Here is a 17,271-nt window from a genome sequence, read left to right as displayed (position 1 = left end):
CATTGCAAGATTCTGCGTTTTAAACAACAGCACTTTAACCGCCTTGCTGAAGGATTTTGTCACACATCGTGTTTGAAATGTGTGCTAAATCCCCAGGGATTCTTCATTGAGGCTTTTGAAAACCAGCTTGAACTGCTGATCTTTATTGGAGCGATCAATTTTAATAAGCAGCAAAGACTTTCAACACTTCAAGATCAATAATTGAAGGACAGAAACCAAACATATAAAAATATGTATAAAAAAAAAAGATTTTGTGTATACACTTAAAAAAATAAGAATTTTTATTAGTGTCAGTTTGTTGAGGCCATATTTGAATTATGTCACTTGAAGTCATGAAGCAGCTTAAAACCACAGCAGGGAACCGTGTGGCTCTGAGCTCACATCACAAAGGTGTTGCGTGTTTCTGTGGGGTCAGGGAAGGACGCAGCGTTCAGAGCAGTAACAGAACACCGCCCTCTTGAAATTCTGTGAGTTCCCGAAAATGACTTGGGGTATATTAGGGTGAGCAAAGGGGACCTTCCTGAAGCTCTTTCAGGTGGGACCCCCATGTTTCTGGGCCATCTGCATTCTAAGTCGTCTCCTAGCAAGCGCCTCCTGCTTTTTCCTCTCAATCTCCTCCTCAGAGCATTTCCCAGCTACTTGGTTGGTGACAAAAACTGTAAAGACACAACAGGGAAGGAAATAAATAGCCATTAGCAGTAAGTTGAAATCAAATCAGTGTTGACAGAAGACACCACAGTAGAGACCAGCACATCCTTGTAGACAGCAGCATCGGTATCTGTATAAATACATGCATGTAGGCTTTTTACAAAGGTAAGACTGCACAATCCACCATTAATGTGTCTAACCTTTTTATCTTTGAGGTGAATTAGCTGAAATTGAAGACATATGACTTCAGTGTTACACACAAGCTCAGAGACAGATTCTTCTCCTGGGTTTTCATGCAATAGCTACCTCACTATCAAAGTTCTTATGAACTGAGCTCTAATGAAAAATGCTTAGTGGATCAAGTGAGCACCCAGATTAATGTGACCCATACGAATTTCTGCTCACACAAGTGGGTGCAGGTCCACAAATCTCACCTTTGTTGGTCAGAGCTACAGGGTCAGACAGGTGCCTTTTGAAGGAGTGCTGCTGAGAGGTCCCAGGGCCTTTTGATGATGAAGTGGGTGGCACTGCCGTACTTTTTGCAGCATACTGCAGTCCAGTAGATGCTCCGTGGGATGCACCTTCTATCAGTGATGATTTCTTCAGCTGTGTAAACTTGTACGGGCCCTTCCAGTTACTTGAAGATTCCTGTGGCAGGAATGCAGAGTTTGGAGCACCGTTTGTGGCCAAAACTTTATGATTCTGGGCAACAGACCCAGGCACTCCACCTGTGGGTTTGACACCACTGTAAACCTGAGACACACCTTTTGTAAAAGCAATGCTATTGCCAGGCACTGAATTGGAACGGCTGAAAGCGCACTGGGGCTTAAGCTGCATGCACCCGGCCATTTGTCCTTGCTTACTGCTCTCTGGTGCTGAATAACTGCTTTGAGGAGCCACCCCTTTGACAGTAGCTGGAAGCGGATTTGTTTTCAGCGTGTCTGGTTCCACAGTAGCTGACACCATGTTCGCAGAACCTGTGCTTTGTGCTTGGCTCTGAGAGAACTTTTCTACGTCATCACAGACCTGACACAGCAGGTCGTCATCGTCACCATCATCCCACAGCGAATCAGAGGCGAATATAGAGTCCAGGTCCTCCTCTGAGACAACGGCTTCACTGGAGCGGGCCGTGGCAGCGCTGGTCTGCTCTTCCTTCTCACACCTGCTTTCTGTGCTCTTGGTGCTGTGGCTCACAGAGGCTGGGACAGGCCTGGCGCTGCAGGAGGTGCTCAGGGTCGAGGAACCTTGATGACCGACAGGCTGCCGCACCCTGCTTTCCCTTTTGCTGCTAGGGACGGGTTGGGTTTTCTGATTATTCTGATGGCCAGACACCTCAACCACAGCCCCCTCAGGCTGACAGACACTAGGCTGTCTGCCCTTTAGACCTCCGTGCTGCGCAGGCTTACCACTTTCTGAACTGTGGCACCTGTTGGGTTCCTCTCCAGAAAGGGTCTCCTTTATGTGGAAATTAGGATTTGCATCCAGCTTGAAAGTACTTCTGTTTTTGGACTTGCTATTCTTCCCTTGAAACACCCCGTTGATGCCCTTGCTGCTGCTAACCTGCTCATCTTGGCCAGCAGCAGCATTTACAGTGATGACAGAGGAACTGGTCTTTTTGATAACGTCATTGCTCTTTTGGCTCAGTCCAATCTGGGTAGAAGACATTTTAGGGGCAGCAAACAGGTCAGGGTTTTGAGTCATCTCAAAAACAATGGAGTCGTTGAGGAGATCATCATTGTCCCAGTCATCATCCAGGGCACAGTTTGCTGCTGTACCTTTTGACAGCCCATCTGGCTTGTGTGAAAGTGCAGAGGAGACAGTGGGAGGGTTACTAGTACCTAAGCGAGGTCCATATCCAACACATGCACTTTTAGAGGACATTGTACTGGAGGCTGCTGTTCCTTCCTGGGAATGGCTGGATGGGGTCTGACTCAGCCTTCCGCTGATATGCTGAGTTGGTCCATCAAAGAGAGCCTCAAAATCATCTACCATCTCACAGTCTGCAGATTTATGGTCTGTGGACTCTTGTTTACCACTCTTAGTCTTTCTGAGCGATGCTCCTGTGCTTGCGCTATGAAGTTCATTCTGTGAAAGCGCAAGGGCATTCCCATGGCTAATCAGCTCTTTTATGTCCGCCGTGCCTCTGTTAGTACTCTCGCTGAGGGCTTCATGGACATGTTCTTTTTGTTGCTGGAACATGTTGAAATCAAACTGCTTTGCCAGCTTCATAAGATCGTCAACATTATGTTGCCTGTATAAATAAGGAAATTAAATCAATGTACTACGAGATAAAATGAAAAATGACAGAGCTACAAGGTGGTTACACACTACAGGTGCGGTCTTTGGTAAATCATCATAACAAACAGCATGACATTTAATTTTTTAATGTCATTAGTATACGTTAAGATGCAATTTCTGTTTTCCTTCTATTTACTGTGGCATTCTACAGAATGCTATGGAGGCATGTTGAAAGATACAACAAACGCCCATGTGGACAAGTGCGTGCGGACACACAGAAATAAAACAAATGTTTATTTTCACACAAGAGATTACACCAATGGTCATCTTAACATTACTGACAAAATATTAGTGTTGCTATAAAGGCTAATGCCAGCTATCCAACTCCTCAATAATGAATACACACTGTTACAATGTCTTCTGTTCACTGACTTCCTATGGTGCATAACAGCGTAACAGCTACAAAATTAATTTACTCACCGCATGGACTTCTTCCTGGTCCTGGGCTGCCGCACCTCTGGGGTACATGGGAGAGCACTGTCTCCAATCCACTGGAGCAAGGAACATTCAGGAACTACTGGCCTGTCATTCTTAAAAAAAAAAAAAAAAACAATGCACATCGTAAGCAGCTAGTACTCCGATTCCACATGGCATCAAAGCTTAATGTACCCTACAACACTGATTACAACACTACAACTGTGGCAGGCAGCTCTATGAAAATGCTGAGCTTTAACTGGACTGAAACACCAGAAAGGGAAACACAACTGATCAATGCCACCAAGATGTCTGGCATATTGATCCTTGACTGGCAGCAAGGATCAATATGAGTCAACACACACCTGGATCAAACAATGTTGACATGTGCACTTTTTTGTGATGCTAAGCAGAAGGGGAAAGCTCTGCATGACTCTGCTGTTTGAACCTGCAAAAAGTAAAATGGAACTATGAATGGCTCACTGCGGAGGCATCAGGTAACCAACCTTGGGAGCTATCCGGTTGACAATTTCTGAAATGTCCACAGCTCTCGCATTTGCAGACGACTTCTTCTCTCCTTTTCCTGAGTGGGACAGTAAAAGGACATTTAACAATACAGTATCACTGACATCATTTTGTATGCACTTTAATCATAACATTAGAACTCCAGGATTATGGAAGGAGGGAGCTAGATAAGCATTTAGGGATGTCGTATTTTCAATTTTCATATTTTCAATCAGAGAGATTCCATCTACATTAGTAGAGATGCCAATGGGAACAAACAGGGAATACTTGCCATTCCAGACAGGAGTGGGTGAGGCTGGGTCCCAGATAATATCCATCTGAGACTCGGAATCGTTACTCGGAGAATCTTCATTATTCGAAGCATTGAGTCTGATCCTTGTGTGTCGTGTGGGCGTCTTCAGTTCTGATGGAAATAGCATAAAATTCAATTAAAGTCGTTTGGTACGTCGCTAGTCAGTTAACAATGGTGTTTTTTCCCCATATAACACAGTGCAGCCTGATTTCTTCCAAGCCTTTGTTTGATACTAACAGACTGTAGCTAGGCAGCTACATGCTAGCTGACAGTACAAGACGCCTAGCCAGCGAGCTAGCTACTTCGCAAGCTAAAGCTGACTGTAAATATTACCTGGCTAGTTAACACATCGTTAGCTAGCTAGATCAATTTTTGTAGACGGCACGTAGCTCCCTACCCAACTAACGTTACTATTTCAGATACTGCAGGGAGTAAACAGTGTGCTACTTAGCCGTTTAGCCAACAAGGGTTGTTTTGATTTAACGTTAAACAATTAATGCAATGTTAAGGTGGTTATCTCTCTCCGATTCGCCTATTTTGTTTCTTCTTACCTTTATGGAAATGATAGGACGAATCGGAAGAGGGTGACTGCTGTGTCTGTCTCAGGCTTCTGCTCAGCCTGTTAGTTTTCGATTTAGCTTGAGAAAGTTTGGACATTCGGGTTCTTTCAGTGTCCTCTGAACCGGCCATATGTGACAAGTCACGGTGCTTTCTTCGCTCAGTCATAGTTCACTTGCTTTCTCGATGTTATATTATATAACGCTGTTAAGGGCAACAAGCTACTTTTTCTTGAGTTCAGAAAACAGAGGAAACTGCTCATCAAAACAGTGCCAGCTAATTATATTTCAACATCACTCGGTAGGGCACTCTTTAGAAAAGCCGCCATGTTGACACTACGCTCCATTTCGCGTTTCTATTAGCTGAGCAACGTACCGGATGTCTCTGTCTGATTGGTCCGTGTGCGTCCACGTGTGATTTCGCGCTCCGATCACAACATGAACTTGTCTGGGCAGAGCTGCTGTGATTCACTTCAATTCGGCAAGGTAAAAAATGAAAGCTAACAGCTGATGAGGCCATAATACGAAGAAGCACCGCCAGATGGAGGAGGTGTCGCTGAGTATTTTCAGCGGCATTATGTATGGTGTTTCAGAAATGGGGATGACAATAAAATGGGATGCAGTAACTCTTGCGCCTGAACTGTCTTCATATTTGCAATGTTTTGTAGAAGTCTTATAGTAGTTTTCTAGAATTTCAGTGTAAAGACAATGGCATTTGATGGTGATGGTGATGATTATCATTATTGTTATTGTAGCCTGTCACCGAGTTATAGTGCCACCTTGGAATCTGGATAAGCTGTGTGTGGCAAAACTACAACCCAGTGCCAGATACCAAACAACCACTGCTGAACTTCCAAGCAGAGGAGTGTTTATTTTGAGACATTTCTTTTTTGTTATATTCAGAATAACAGGATATCAAAGGGCCTCTTGAGTTGGCCTGGCCATCTGGCCATCTTATCGAAATGTTTTCTGTTTGTTTCTGTGCCCACTTGAGTAATGTGTCTGATTCTTCACCAAACTGATCTGATGATCTCTCCCTCAGTGTTGGACTAGGTAAATTATTTGCAAAAGGATATGCCACCTTCCTGTGTATTAAAACACAGCCCCCTGACCTCATTGAAAGAAGTCAAGTGTAAGTCATTGGCCTCTCTAGTGCTCTAGGAATTCCACAAAGGTACTTGGGCAAGGTACCTAGCCCACATTCGCCTCAGTAAATCCAGCTGTTTTCAGTCAAATATTTAAAATGATTCAAGAGCACTGTGTTGATTGACAACCATTGGCCAGTGTTAACCTGAGGGGAGGGGTTTAAGGTCACATGAGGTGGGGATAAGGTAGCTCTTGGTTTGATTGCATTTATGTTTAATATGATTTAGGCTTTGAAGGAAGGGGATTAGTTACCACCAGAGAATGATAGCGCATAGATTTTACATTAATGCTTTGTGTTAACTTGTGTATTTACAGTTTCATTTATTATTTGTAATATGCAATGCAAGATTGAGTATAGATGTCGGTCCACATGCCTTTGTTTTCTAAATACTGTGTGGTTGCATTGCTACATAAAACATTGACCTATTGTTATTTTATTCTGTGTATTTATTTTACCCACTGTTTTTTCACCTTCTGTGCAGGTTGCTTATAGTTTGCCTTTTAAGCAATCTTTTCACTAAATAGTAATGTCATGCCATGTCTGCACTTCACTGTGTATTAATAATTCATTTGTAATGGCTAAAGGAAGGCTACGGGTATGTAATGAGCAGAGGTGTGAAATGTTGTATTGTATGTGTTTGTCATTTTCATTAACTGATTTTCAAACATAAGTGCCTTAGTAGTGAGGCCTTTTTTTAGGCAAAGTTTTAAATAGCATTTTTAAAGCTGCAGTAGGCAGTAGTTGGAGAAGTAGTAGTATAAAAAAACAAATCAGATTTGATTTCAATTAAATCCTCATCAGCTCTGCATAAATTGTTGATTTGCACAACATGATCTGCAATGTGTAAACCATTCAGAAAAATGAGGTTTTGGGCTGCATATGCCAGGAAATGTCGGAGGCAGTACTTGCTCTGCAGAGGGTTATGAGAATAAACCTCTTACAGTCATAACTGGCCAGTGTGTTCTGTTAGATGTATTCACTCTTGGCACAGTGTGTACATATACAGTACTGTGCCTCCAGAGCTGCAGCCTGTAAGCAAAACCAGGTGTTTCTTATGGGAATGTGGGATCACATGATCGCCCTCAAACACCTGAACATTCAGTAAACTAAACAAAGCTCTCAGAACTAATCCGCTAAATTAATTTTAAAGTTTGACCTCATGCATCAGTCTGAATAAAGAAGAGTCCCTTGGAAAGGTTTCCTTTTGGTTACTGTATATATAGATATAGTCAGGCAATCATTCTTTTGGTTGAAACAAAGTAACACTTGTTCAGTAATTTCTCCAGTGTTTACTGGAGAGGACAAAGAGGACCAGATATAATCCTGCGCATTTAGGATTGCATGTGGATTAACCAGTTAAAAAGGCAGTAGAGAGTTACAAAATGTTTTTGTTAAGATTTACTGACCAGATGTTATGGGTTAAATGCACTGTCAAGATTTGTTTTTCAGGGAAAGCAACACAGCATTCCGTTGCCTTGCAATGTGCTAAAAGCTGGGTCTTCTAAGTATTTGCTGGATTTGCTAAAGCCTGTATTAAACACAAGCCTTTTGTTTGCATGGGAAATTTAAGACAGCTGAAATCAGTTCACAACATAAATATTTCCTATATTGCTGGATAAATTTTTGTATCATGAAGAAAGCAAATTAATGTATTTTATTTCATTGTGTCATATTATATTGTGTGTTATTTTGGTCAGTGTTGTTTAACCAGATTAATAAACCACAAAACATTCTTATGTCTTTTTAAAGTAAACTGACAAGCTACATTCCATTCAACAAGTTTGCCTCTGATTAAATTATGTATTGTATTTCATCATATTAAAACCTGTGCTTCCTGGTGCATTTTTATAAATGAGTTCATTCTGCTTGATATGTACTGAAAATCAGAAAAATGGTTTTATTCATGCTGCTTATGAACAGTTTACTAATCCCTCTGTTCAAAGGGGAGAAATGATTCTTTACATGAAAGAATTCTTTACATTAATTCCAATTATTTTACTTCAATGAAATGTGATATCCGCATGGCATGATATAGCTGCATTCAATAATTATAAATGTCCAATTCAAATGTTTTCTTGGATTTAACATAAATTTGGTAGGTGTTGATTCAAATTTTGGATTGTTTTTACCAAACATTTTTGTAAACAGGTGTAAAAACAATACCATAATATTCCAACCATATATGGCTATCTGTACTTCAAGGCTTTCAAGGCAAAACATGTTTCTGTTGGAGTGTATATATAAAATCTGCTTGCTATAATGTAAAAAATGATCAAATGTGTTAAAACATGGTGACATAGATGTTGCCTAATATTGCTCACCAAAAACTGACGTTTTGATTTCCAGTGCAAAGTGTTGTATTTGTCCATAATTGTTCCTTATTTCATAAATTGCCCCCCCCCCCCCAGTATGTTTTCTTATTTGTTAAATAGATTTGTGATGAAATGTCTTATGTGTGTTATTTATGTCTGATTACTTCAGATTGTACTGTGATTCTGTTTCCTTTAACCTAATGAATAGGGGATGATGTTTAAATATTTGTCATTCCAAAAGTCCAAGGCACATCTGACGGTTACAATTAATAAGCCTTAATTACACTAGCATATCCAGTAAGAAAAGTATTAAAAACATAAAGCAGGACAAACTGCAGCCTGACTAAACCTGCGCTTTTGGCATCAGACCCTTTTCTTCTGTATATGTTGCCCAGGATTTCTATGATGCAGCCCTACCTCAGATGCCCATATCTTTATGGAAGAGTGATTTCCAAAGCTATGGCAAATGCGCACTGTTTTAAGAAACGCTTGGCATACACACAATGCTCTCTGTGGTCATTAATCTCTGCGTTTTATTGATTGATTTATTTCGCAATTTATAAATCTCAGTATACATTTTTTTCAAGACAAATTAAGAAAGTATGCCATATTCTTAATTTGATTGTATAATTCTAATCTGTATTTATTGAAGTAACTAGTAGACTGGATGCATTGAGCGTTTGCTTAACTTATGATTTATATAACTGCAGTGTAGAGACCTTTTAAGAATTATATGAGGGTGTCAGTCTACTGGGCAGGTGTCAGATTTTTACCCCTAATGTGTAAGTTGGACCATTATGAAGAAACCATTATGAAGCTACTCACCAATAGAATGCAGGCCATATTGTATGCACATATTTTAAATTCAATCTATGAAAATATTAAAATGAACCATAGACAGTTAAACTGTGCATGTGTGGAGGGTGTCTGTTTATGCCATAGATTAGTTCATATCAATAATTTTAAATGCAAAACAATTTGTGATGTTAGGTGAATATCCTTAAAAAAACTTCCATATTGATGGAGGTTTTTTGAGCTGTAGAAGCACTGAGAATGGTTTTCATTGGAGTTTAATACCCAGCAGCCACATATTTTCTTACGCAATGTCTTTTCACTGTTTTTCTTTTCGCCACCTGCAAGGAATGGCAGCGGTTTCACACTTTTGCACTTGACTCATCCCGGTTGAAACCCCAGGAGTTTAATGTTGGCTTTTATTTGTTTCTGCACTCTTTAACGAGGTCTTTCGCAGACTATTTAAGATCAGTATTGCACATGACATGCACTATATATCACCAATAAAAAATGTCTTTTGATTTTATGTGGTGAAATCCTACCCTAAGCCCTCATTCCCTGTCAGAAACAAACGCTTTTCTTTCAAATATCACGGGAGGCTTCCAGGCCAGTGCATCTCTGTCATTTATGCTACCACAGAAAAGAATTTCAAATGGCCGCTGGATTAGTTTCAGTAAAACAAAACCCATCTCTCCCTCAACGACACTTGGTGGCCATAAAACAAAGGAGATTGCTGCGTCACACTGGGTTTAATTAGGAACTGTTGTTTGCAATTGATGTTTTTGTTTTTAATATCTGTTGATTGTAATGCATAATCGGACATTAAGTCACTTCATGATATTGAAAAGTGACAAGTAAGACATAATTTATCTGAGTTAAAATTAATTTCGATTCTGGACTGAAGGCTGCAGCATTTGTATCAGAAATCATATAGAGTAATCAGACAGGCTCTGCATATTAAGTTTCTAGATACCAATTATAATTTGTTTCTGATGTAAATAATTATTTTGATGTTTTATTTCCTGTGATTTGAAAACATATCTGTATGATGTGATCAACTGCAGTCTGTATACTGCATTCATGTGTCACACATTTTCTCTTGGACATAGTAAAGTCCACGTGGTACATTTAATTTCAAGAGGGAAAAGAATGACATTGGTGCACATGGTCAGTCCCACAACACACAGGCCCGGTGCAGAGTCTATATTGTCCGTTGGGAGGGGGCGTATTGACTGGGCTCGCTTTGAATTTTGCTAAGCAAGCCAAAAGCAGGAAAATCAAAGCCAGGCAGGGCAGCAGTGATTTCTACTGCTGATTTTCTTTTAGTCTGTGAGGCTTTGCCTGGATAAAGCACTAGATGGTGCTTATATTCCTCTTTTGTGCTGTATGAGATTGTCTGGGGGAAGGGGGGGGTGCTGGTGCTGGATGCTGAAAGGATCAAGCACGGTACAAGTGCATAACAGCGTTCTGCCCAGCTCCCCTGCTGGAACAAAGGGCCGGCAGCGAAAGCCACACTCCGAGGCAGAAGTGTGTGCATACACACTTTGTAAGACAGAAATAACATCGATTCAATGGTTTGTTTATTTATTTATTTCACCATATTTGTACGTGCGAGTACGTAGTTCGTCCACGCAGGTCTCCACTCAGCGAGTGTGTCTCCAGCAATCCGACTTTGTTACATCTAGCTGTCCAGGCTACGTGGCACGGGACAAAGTCAAATTAGATCAGTCACTGTGGTGACTGTGACAGGTCTGCTTTTGGTTGCGAGTTGCTTGTGTTGCCTGTTGTATGCATCTCGTCGGAGAGAATTCCCACGGGAGTGCGCCTGTGTTGCTGTGGACTGCTTACAGAGCGCTTAACCCTGGTAAGGTGAGCGTGCGTGTGTGTGTGTGTGACATTTGTGAGAGCGCAGAGGCACCCAGGGGTACAGCAAGGACAGGGTGTAGTGAAGCATGCGCCACTCTCGCTTTTTCTATCCTCATAAACACTACAGTCCAAATGCGTGTCCTAATCATAGCCCAGCTATTGCTGATGAGTGACTTTTTGTCTACATTGTATGTACAATTACATTTTGTTTCTCACTTGGCAGTCAGCCCCATACAGTTTGACATACAGAACATAGCTTATGGCGCTTATCTATTATCAAATGGAGCTGGACATTTACTGAAGCAATTCAGGTGACAAACTGTACCTTGTACAACAGCAGTGCCTCCACAGGAATTAACCCTGGTACCTTCTAGGTAGAGGTTCACTTTCACAACTCTTAGTCCGCACCACAATGACCCAATTCTTCTGATAACGTGCATATTTTAGCAGCAGTATTGAACAACATTCTTAAAGATAATGATAATTCTTCTGAGTGTCAGTATCACTTGAATGAGTTGAAGGGGCTAATTATTATTTAATAAAGGAGTATGTTTGATGTAATTGCTTCATTGGATTTTTGTAACACCGTGACAAAGTGAGGATTTCCCCTTTTGTCCTTCCAACCGTGTTAAGCGTGGCATATCAGGCTCTTTCTCAGAGAAGCCTCAAGGCACTGTTTGCAGGAGCATGTCTAAAAGTCAATGTAACACCCTCTGTCACACCAAATGTTAGCGATCCACAGAATCAGCAGTGAGATAAAGGGATAAAGGGCACAGATCTGTCACTTCCAATCTGAATATGAGACGTCAACCCTCTTCTCTGTTTTTGGTGTCTCGTAAGGAAATGCCAAGCGCCGCAAAGAGGGAACAAACTGTGCTCTTATCTGCAGAGGTGATGAAATCATGATGGCTCCCCCCCATGATGGCTCCCCCCCCCCTCATTATTTATCTGTTCTGCTTTAGTTATTTTAGCTCAATTAAGGGACTAATTGTGGATATCACTGGGAGGATTGCGCCATTGTAAAAGTAGAAAGAGCATTGCTAATTGGTGCGGCAGCTGCTGGTGTCTGTGTAGTGCCTAGGACCCCTAGCACTCAAGCCATATTCACTCCTTCTGATGGTGGGTCCAGTAGCACCGGTGGAGCCAGTTTAGCCGATGCGGCTATGCGGGCCAGAGTGAAGCTGGCATCCAGAGAGGTCATCGTCACCTCTGAGAGCTATTTTTTCCTTTTACAAGGCCCCGCTTTGGGCCAACGGCGCTTCACGTATGACAGTTAGCATGTGGCGGGTTTCCGTGATGTGGAAGAAATCCAGGAGGCACAGCGCCAGTGCTCCACAAAGTAATTCCACTTGTTTCCATCACTGGCTCTTTTGATAGAACGTGTCTGAAAAACAGCTTATTGTTGATGTTTTTAACTGTGAGGGATGAGAAAAAAAGAACAAAATGGTTCCAGCCCTGTGTGGGCGTGACATGCCTTGACAGTGACACCTGACACGTGGGCTCTCAGCTGCCAGCATTTAAATGTTCTCTCTGCACAGCTCCAGATAGCCACTGGCTGCAGTGAAAGACCCAGGCCCTACTTCAGCACTCTAGCCTGATGCACCTATGCGTACTAACGTGGCTGGGCTTTTGGTCTGTGCTCAAAGGAGCTGGGAAATAAGACTAAATAATAAACAATAATATAGAAGAGGATGAGGGGATGGCCATGGAGAGAGAAAGGGAGAGAGAGAGGGAGATCAGTGGGTTGTTACATCCAATTTTTGTGCCTGTATTGTTTTAAACTGCTGCCTTCTTCTACCGTGCACCTGCTGGGTTTAGTCCATTCCATTTATAAAATGTGAATTTTCCCATAGTGCCGAATTTCTTATTCATTTGACACCCGGACTCCTCAAAACTCCACAAGAGAGCTCACTTGAAAGCACAGGTGAAGGAAACGGCTCTTACATCTTTAGTCGGCGGCTCTGAGAGCAGGCGGGGGGAGCCCGAGAGCAGCCCCGCTGGTATTTCCTGTGCGGGCGTTCCGCAGTCCTGCCCGACCTCGCGGGTTTGACGTAGCGGAGCTGCAGACGGAAGGCGCAGACGCAGCACCCCGGCCCCCATCCCGGAGGAGGCGCGGCCGACGCACTCTCATTAATCTGCGGCGCGATACGTCCGGCTGCGTGGCAGGTTGACTGCTCATTTATTCTGTTTATAATAGCAAGCCCCGTGATGAATATCCCGCAGAGTGCACATGTGCTAAAATATTCATAAAACAGAACTCTTCATTTACGGAGGGGGGGAAAAACCAATAAATTCGAAAGCAGCGGCGGCGTTGTGTTTTTATGTGCACGTGAGCCACAGAGAGGACATCGAGATTAATCCGTTCGGCATTCACTTTTAACCTATAGTAATTTGCTCCTCGTAAAATTAGCATTAGCACAGATTTGAGAGGGAAAACTATGTGGATGGCACTCATCCAAGACTTCTTTAATGGTGGTGGTAATCTGAATTCAACAAAGCAAAGCCTAAGGTCCAAAAATCATGCCTGAAAATATTAAATACAGAATATTTGATTGAACAGTAGCTGTCCTCTTTTTTGTCATTACTGCCAAGTATTGTTTATTATTATTATTATTATTATTATTATTATTATTATTATTTTGGTACTGGCTAACACTGCTGTACTGTCCATATTTAATTACAGTTAGATCAAACCAACATTTTTTTTTCTTTAACCACCATCATAATCGATGCTCTTAAAAAGCTCTTGTAATTAATCAGTGTGTGTTATAAATTGTGTCGATTTTTAGTGAGACTTTTAACGCTTTGTGATTTCAGTGAATGCAGTCTCCCTTTCTCTGTCTCAGACTGTGTCCGGCTTGACTGTCAGCAGGACGGCTCATCTGCCTGCTTGCGCTCCTCTCCTTGTCTCCCTGCACTCTCCCTTCAGGGTCACCCTCTCCTGGAGAAGGTACCGGGAAGGCCAGGCCAGATGGCGGAGACAGGAGTCAGTCACCTGGGTCTCTCCCATGAGACTTAAAACCTGGCTGCTCGATGCCCCGCCCCCCCAACCCCATCCCCTCTCAGATAAACGTCGTGGATGAGGCCCAGTCTTCTGGGCTTGCAAAACCTCAATGCAGCTGCAGTTCTGGTGACTCGGTCTGATAAGATGCTGAAATATTTGTCCATTAGCGAAATGTCATGAAACGTCTGAACAATTCACTAAGAGCCTGGAAACGAAACACGACTTCAAGAGGGGAAATGGTAATACTGTGTTTAATTATTTACTGCTAAACAGCGTATTCATCATTTTAATTGGATATTTTTCATCCATGATTTCCATTAGCTAATCCCTATTTTTTTTTTTCCAGTGTCGCATTGAGTGCAGTCAGCGTGTTCGCAGCCAGCCAGCGTACAGCTCAGTTAAAGTGAAATCTGAAGTTTCAGGCTTCCCTGTGCTCACAATACACTTGTCCGTGACTTTTCTCCTCCAGTGTCTTTGATCTTAAAATTGGTCTCTGTAGAAGACATGTTGACAATGATTTTCGTTTGAGCTTTGAACATTTTGACGGGAGGGGGGAGGTTGCTGAAGCTTTCAGTGTTATCCAGCAATATTATTTTCCCTGAGAAATTTTGAGCATATGGCAGCCACCCTCACTGGATTCTCCCACAACAGGAGGGACCGTATTCTGATTCCTGCATCCTGTCATCAGTGAATCCCTAGACACCCCCCGCCCTGGACACCCGCCCCCCCTTGTATGGTTATACGTGCTCAGCATTTGCCATACGAACTGAGCTGAATGTGCCGGCCCCCTTTCTTTCTCCTTTTTTTACTGCACGCACCCTCAATCAGTTAATTAAACATGATGTAAATCACTGCCCAAATCTGTGAAGTAAGATTAATACCACCGTTTGGCGCAATAAAGTGTAAATCATTGTAGATGAAGGTTATCTCCCTATTTTTATTTTACTTGAAATCAGATAGCATTGATTTTTTTTTCCCCCTTTGCAGGGAATGGCAATATAATCTTTGGGGCTGCCTTTGTGCAACTCAAGCCAAGGAACTGTCATCTTCGACCAAAACTTCAGCCCCATAAATGTCCCTGGCGTTCACGGTGTAAAGGGGTATTCATCGGCAGCCAGAGATCAAAAGCCCCTGCCCCGGACAATGCTTTTCTTCTGTCTCACCTAAGACATGGGGAGCGTGTTTCATAGGTTTCCCAGCCCCATTAAATAAGCTTCTCTCACAGCCACCATCACACACAGAGATACCCCCCCGAACCTGGCTTTGTGCAGCCTTGGTCACCTAAATTTATAGACTTAATTAGAGGAAATCCTACCCCCAACACATGTGTAATTTAAGTAAGCGGGCTAGTCAATCCTCTAAACCAGTTCTTAACTTATATGCAGTACTTAACGCACAAAAATCATTGTGACTTAAGCAGTTGATGGTACGAATGATAACCAGGTACAAATCTGTTTGGGTTACACTAGGACTTGGGAGCTCCCTGCGTTTTGTTAATTGGCATTGATATAGTCTCTTGCTGGAATATCACACAAGGCTTAGATTTTCGTTCAATTTGGCAGGAAATGTCTACTTTGTCCCAGAACAGTTTGTCTTGGCAGAAATTCCTGAAAGATGTTGTGCAGTTTAAAATTAATTAATATCCGCATGTGAGCATCTTCATAAAGCTGAAGGGAATGTGAGAAAATGGAAATAAATTGTCAAATATATTATATATTATATAAATATATGCCATGTGTACATACTCATATATGCATATGTAGGCTAATTTAAATTTGTAATACATCATAAATAGTTATGCTCATGTTTGTCACTGCAATGCAGCTGAAGAAGGTATGGTCAGGTGGGCAGCAAAACCTGGAGGAGTCTGAATCAAGTTTGAAATATATTCATTTTAAAAAAGGTAACACATGCAAAAAACATACAGCTGGATAAGCGTTGGTCCAAATAGGGTACTATACCAAAGTAACTATATTCACTATATCTAACTGTATACACTAGACGCGGGCAAGAACAGTGGCTTTTAACAAAAAGTAGAAATGCAAGTGGTAATTTATGTTTTGCAGAATATATGCAACAAAAGCAAGACTTTACTGCATTTCTGCTAAAGTGTGCATTTACTGTTTCTTAAATCAACCCTCTAAACATAAGGTAGTTTAGTGGACTCTAAGGAGAATGCAGTCTCTCCATCCCAATGTGATTAATTAATTACACTCCTGTAGGTTTTTTAATTGCAAAAGCTGAGACTGCATTGAGCTGAGTGCACAGTTTGCATGCAAAATTCTTTCGTATTTTAATTGTGGCAAGAGGAAATTTGCACATGTTAGAATTTTCAGATAGGCATGGTATGCATTAGAAACCAAAACATTCACAACAAACTGTTGTGCAGGTGGACTGCTATATTGACACTAGACTGCAATGCATGGGAATCAGAATTCACCAGCTGAAATGCATTCACTCCAGGGGAGTTTCACGCTTTTATTTAATGACAATCCCTTCAAGATCCAAACGCAGAAACCTGCAATTACCATAGATTATCACCACTGCAGTTTCACTGTGGTTGAAGTAATTACAACAGTCCCAAGTTGCCCATATAATCAGTGAACAGTTTGAGTCCATTTAGGGGAGTTTAGTTAACTGCGGAAATTGGGCATTAAATTTTGCCTGTTTTTCTCCCCATGAGCTGTTGTGCAGCTTCACATTTGGGAGTATATATGGAATTTATAATGCGACTTGGCTGAATGTTTTTTGAGCTTTTTTCCTGCTTTCAAGCTGTCACCAGGCCCTTGTTTAAAGTCATTTTGACTTACAGATTTGGTGTAAATTGGCTGAAATGGGATGGGGGATAAGATTGTTATGAACCCCTCCTGAGGGCTGAAGAGAGTTGATTGGCCTCCAGGGACAAAGAGACAACACTCAGAGGACAGGGAGGAGAGGGTCCCACCAATAAGGACTGAAGATCACCTTCTGCTCAGTATTAAAGAAATGCACATGTAATGACACATAAAAATCTCTTGGATTTATGAATATAATACAGGCGAGAAAGCTCATTTATCTGTGCCTTTATTTTTGAAAATGTTATTTCATGCAACAGTATACATGATTTGTCACTGTAATTGGAATTATATGTATTTTACTTGACACCTGAGTTTGGTTAAGTCTGACTGCCTTTGACAGATAAAATATAACGCATACTTACTATAAAACTTTATATAACACCTTTGTGGCTCCCATTTACATTGGTCTTGACACCTATAAACAGGTCTTCATAATTACCTTTACACCCTCTGTAACATAATTTCCTAGTTATGGATATCAAACACTATGTTATAGATAGATGTGCACTATAGTCAAGTTCAAATGCTGCAATATGATCAATCTATGATCTCTTGTCTCAAGTCATGAGTGCATTCTGC

At 41.6% G+C, this 17,271-nt stretch overlaps 1 protein-coding gene across 1 annotated transcript; it reads right to left on the bottom strand.

The window, feature by feature from the left end:
* Positions 1–309: 309 nt before the first annotated feature.
* Positions 310–5,050, bottom strand: etaa1 (ETAA1 activator of ATR kinase). Its single transcript, XM_036552145.1, has 7 exons — positions 4,729–5,050; positions 4,157–4,288; positions 3,867–3,943; positions 3,367–3,476; positions 2,824–2,899; positions 1,083–2,733; positions 310–656 (listed from the first exon to the last, which is right to left on the bottom strand). Exons 1-7 carry the CDS (start codon positions 4,901–4,903, stop codon positions 532–534), a joined length of 2,346 nt encoding a protein of 781 aa, XP_036408038.1. The 5' UTR covers positions 4,904–5,050; the 3' UTR covers positions 310–531.
* Positions 5,051–17,271: the final 12,221 nt, after the last annotated feature.

The sequence above is a fragment of the Megalops cyprinoides genome, chromosome 1, assembly GCF_013368585.1.
Source record: "Megalops cyprinoides isolate fMegCyp1 chromosome 1, fMegCyp1.pri, whole genome shotgun sequence".
Taxonomy (NCBI): Eukaryota; Metazoa; Chordata; class Actinopteri; order Elopiformes; family Megalopidae; genus Megalops; species Megalops cyprinoides.
The sequence above is the reverse complement of the archived record's forward strand: the minus strand, read 5'-3'. Positions and strand labels throughout refer to the sequence as shown.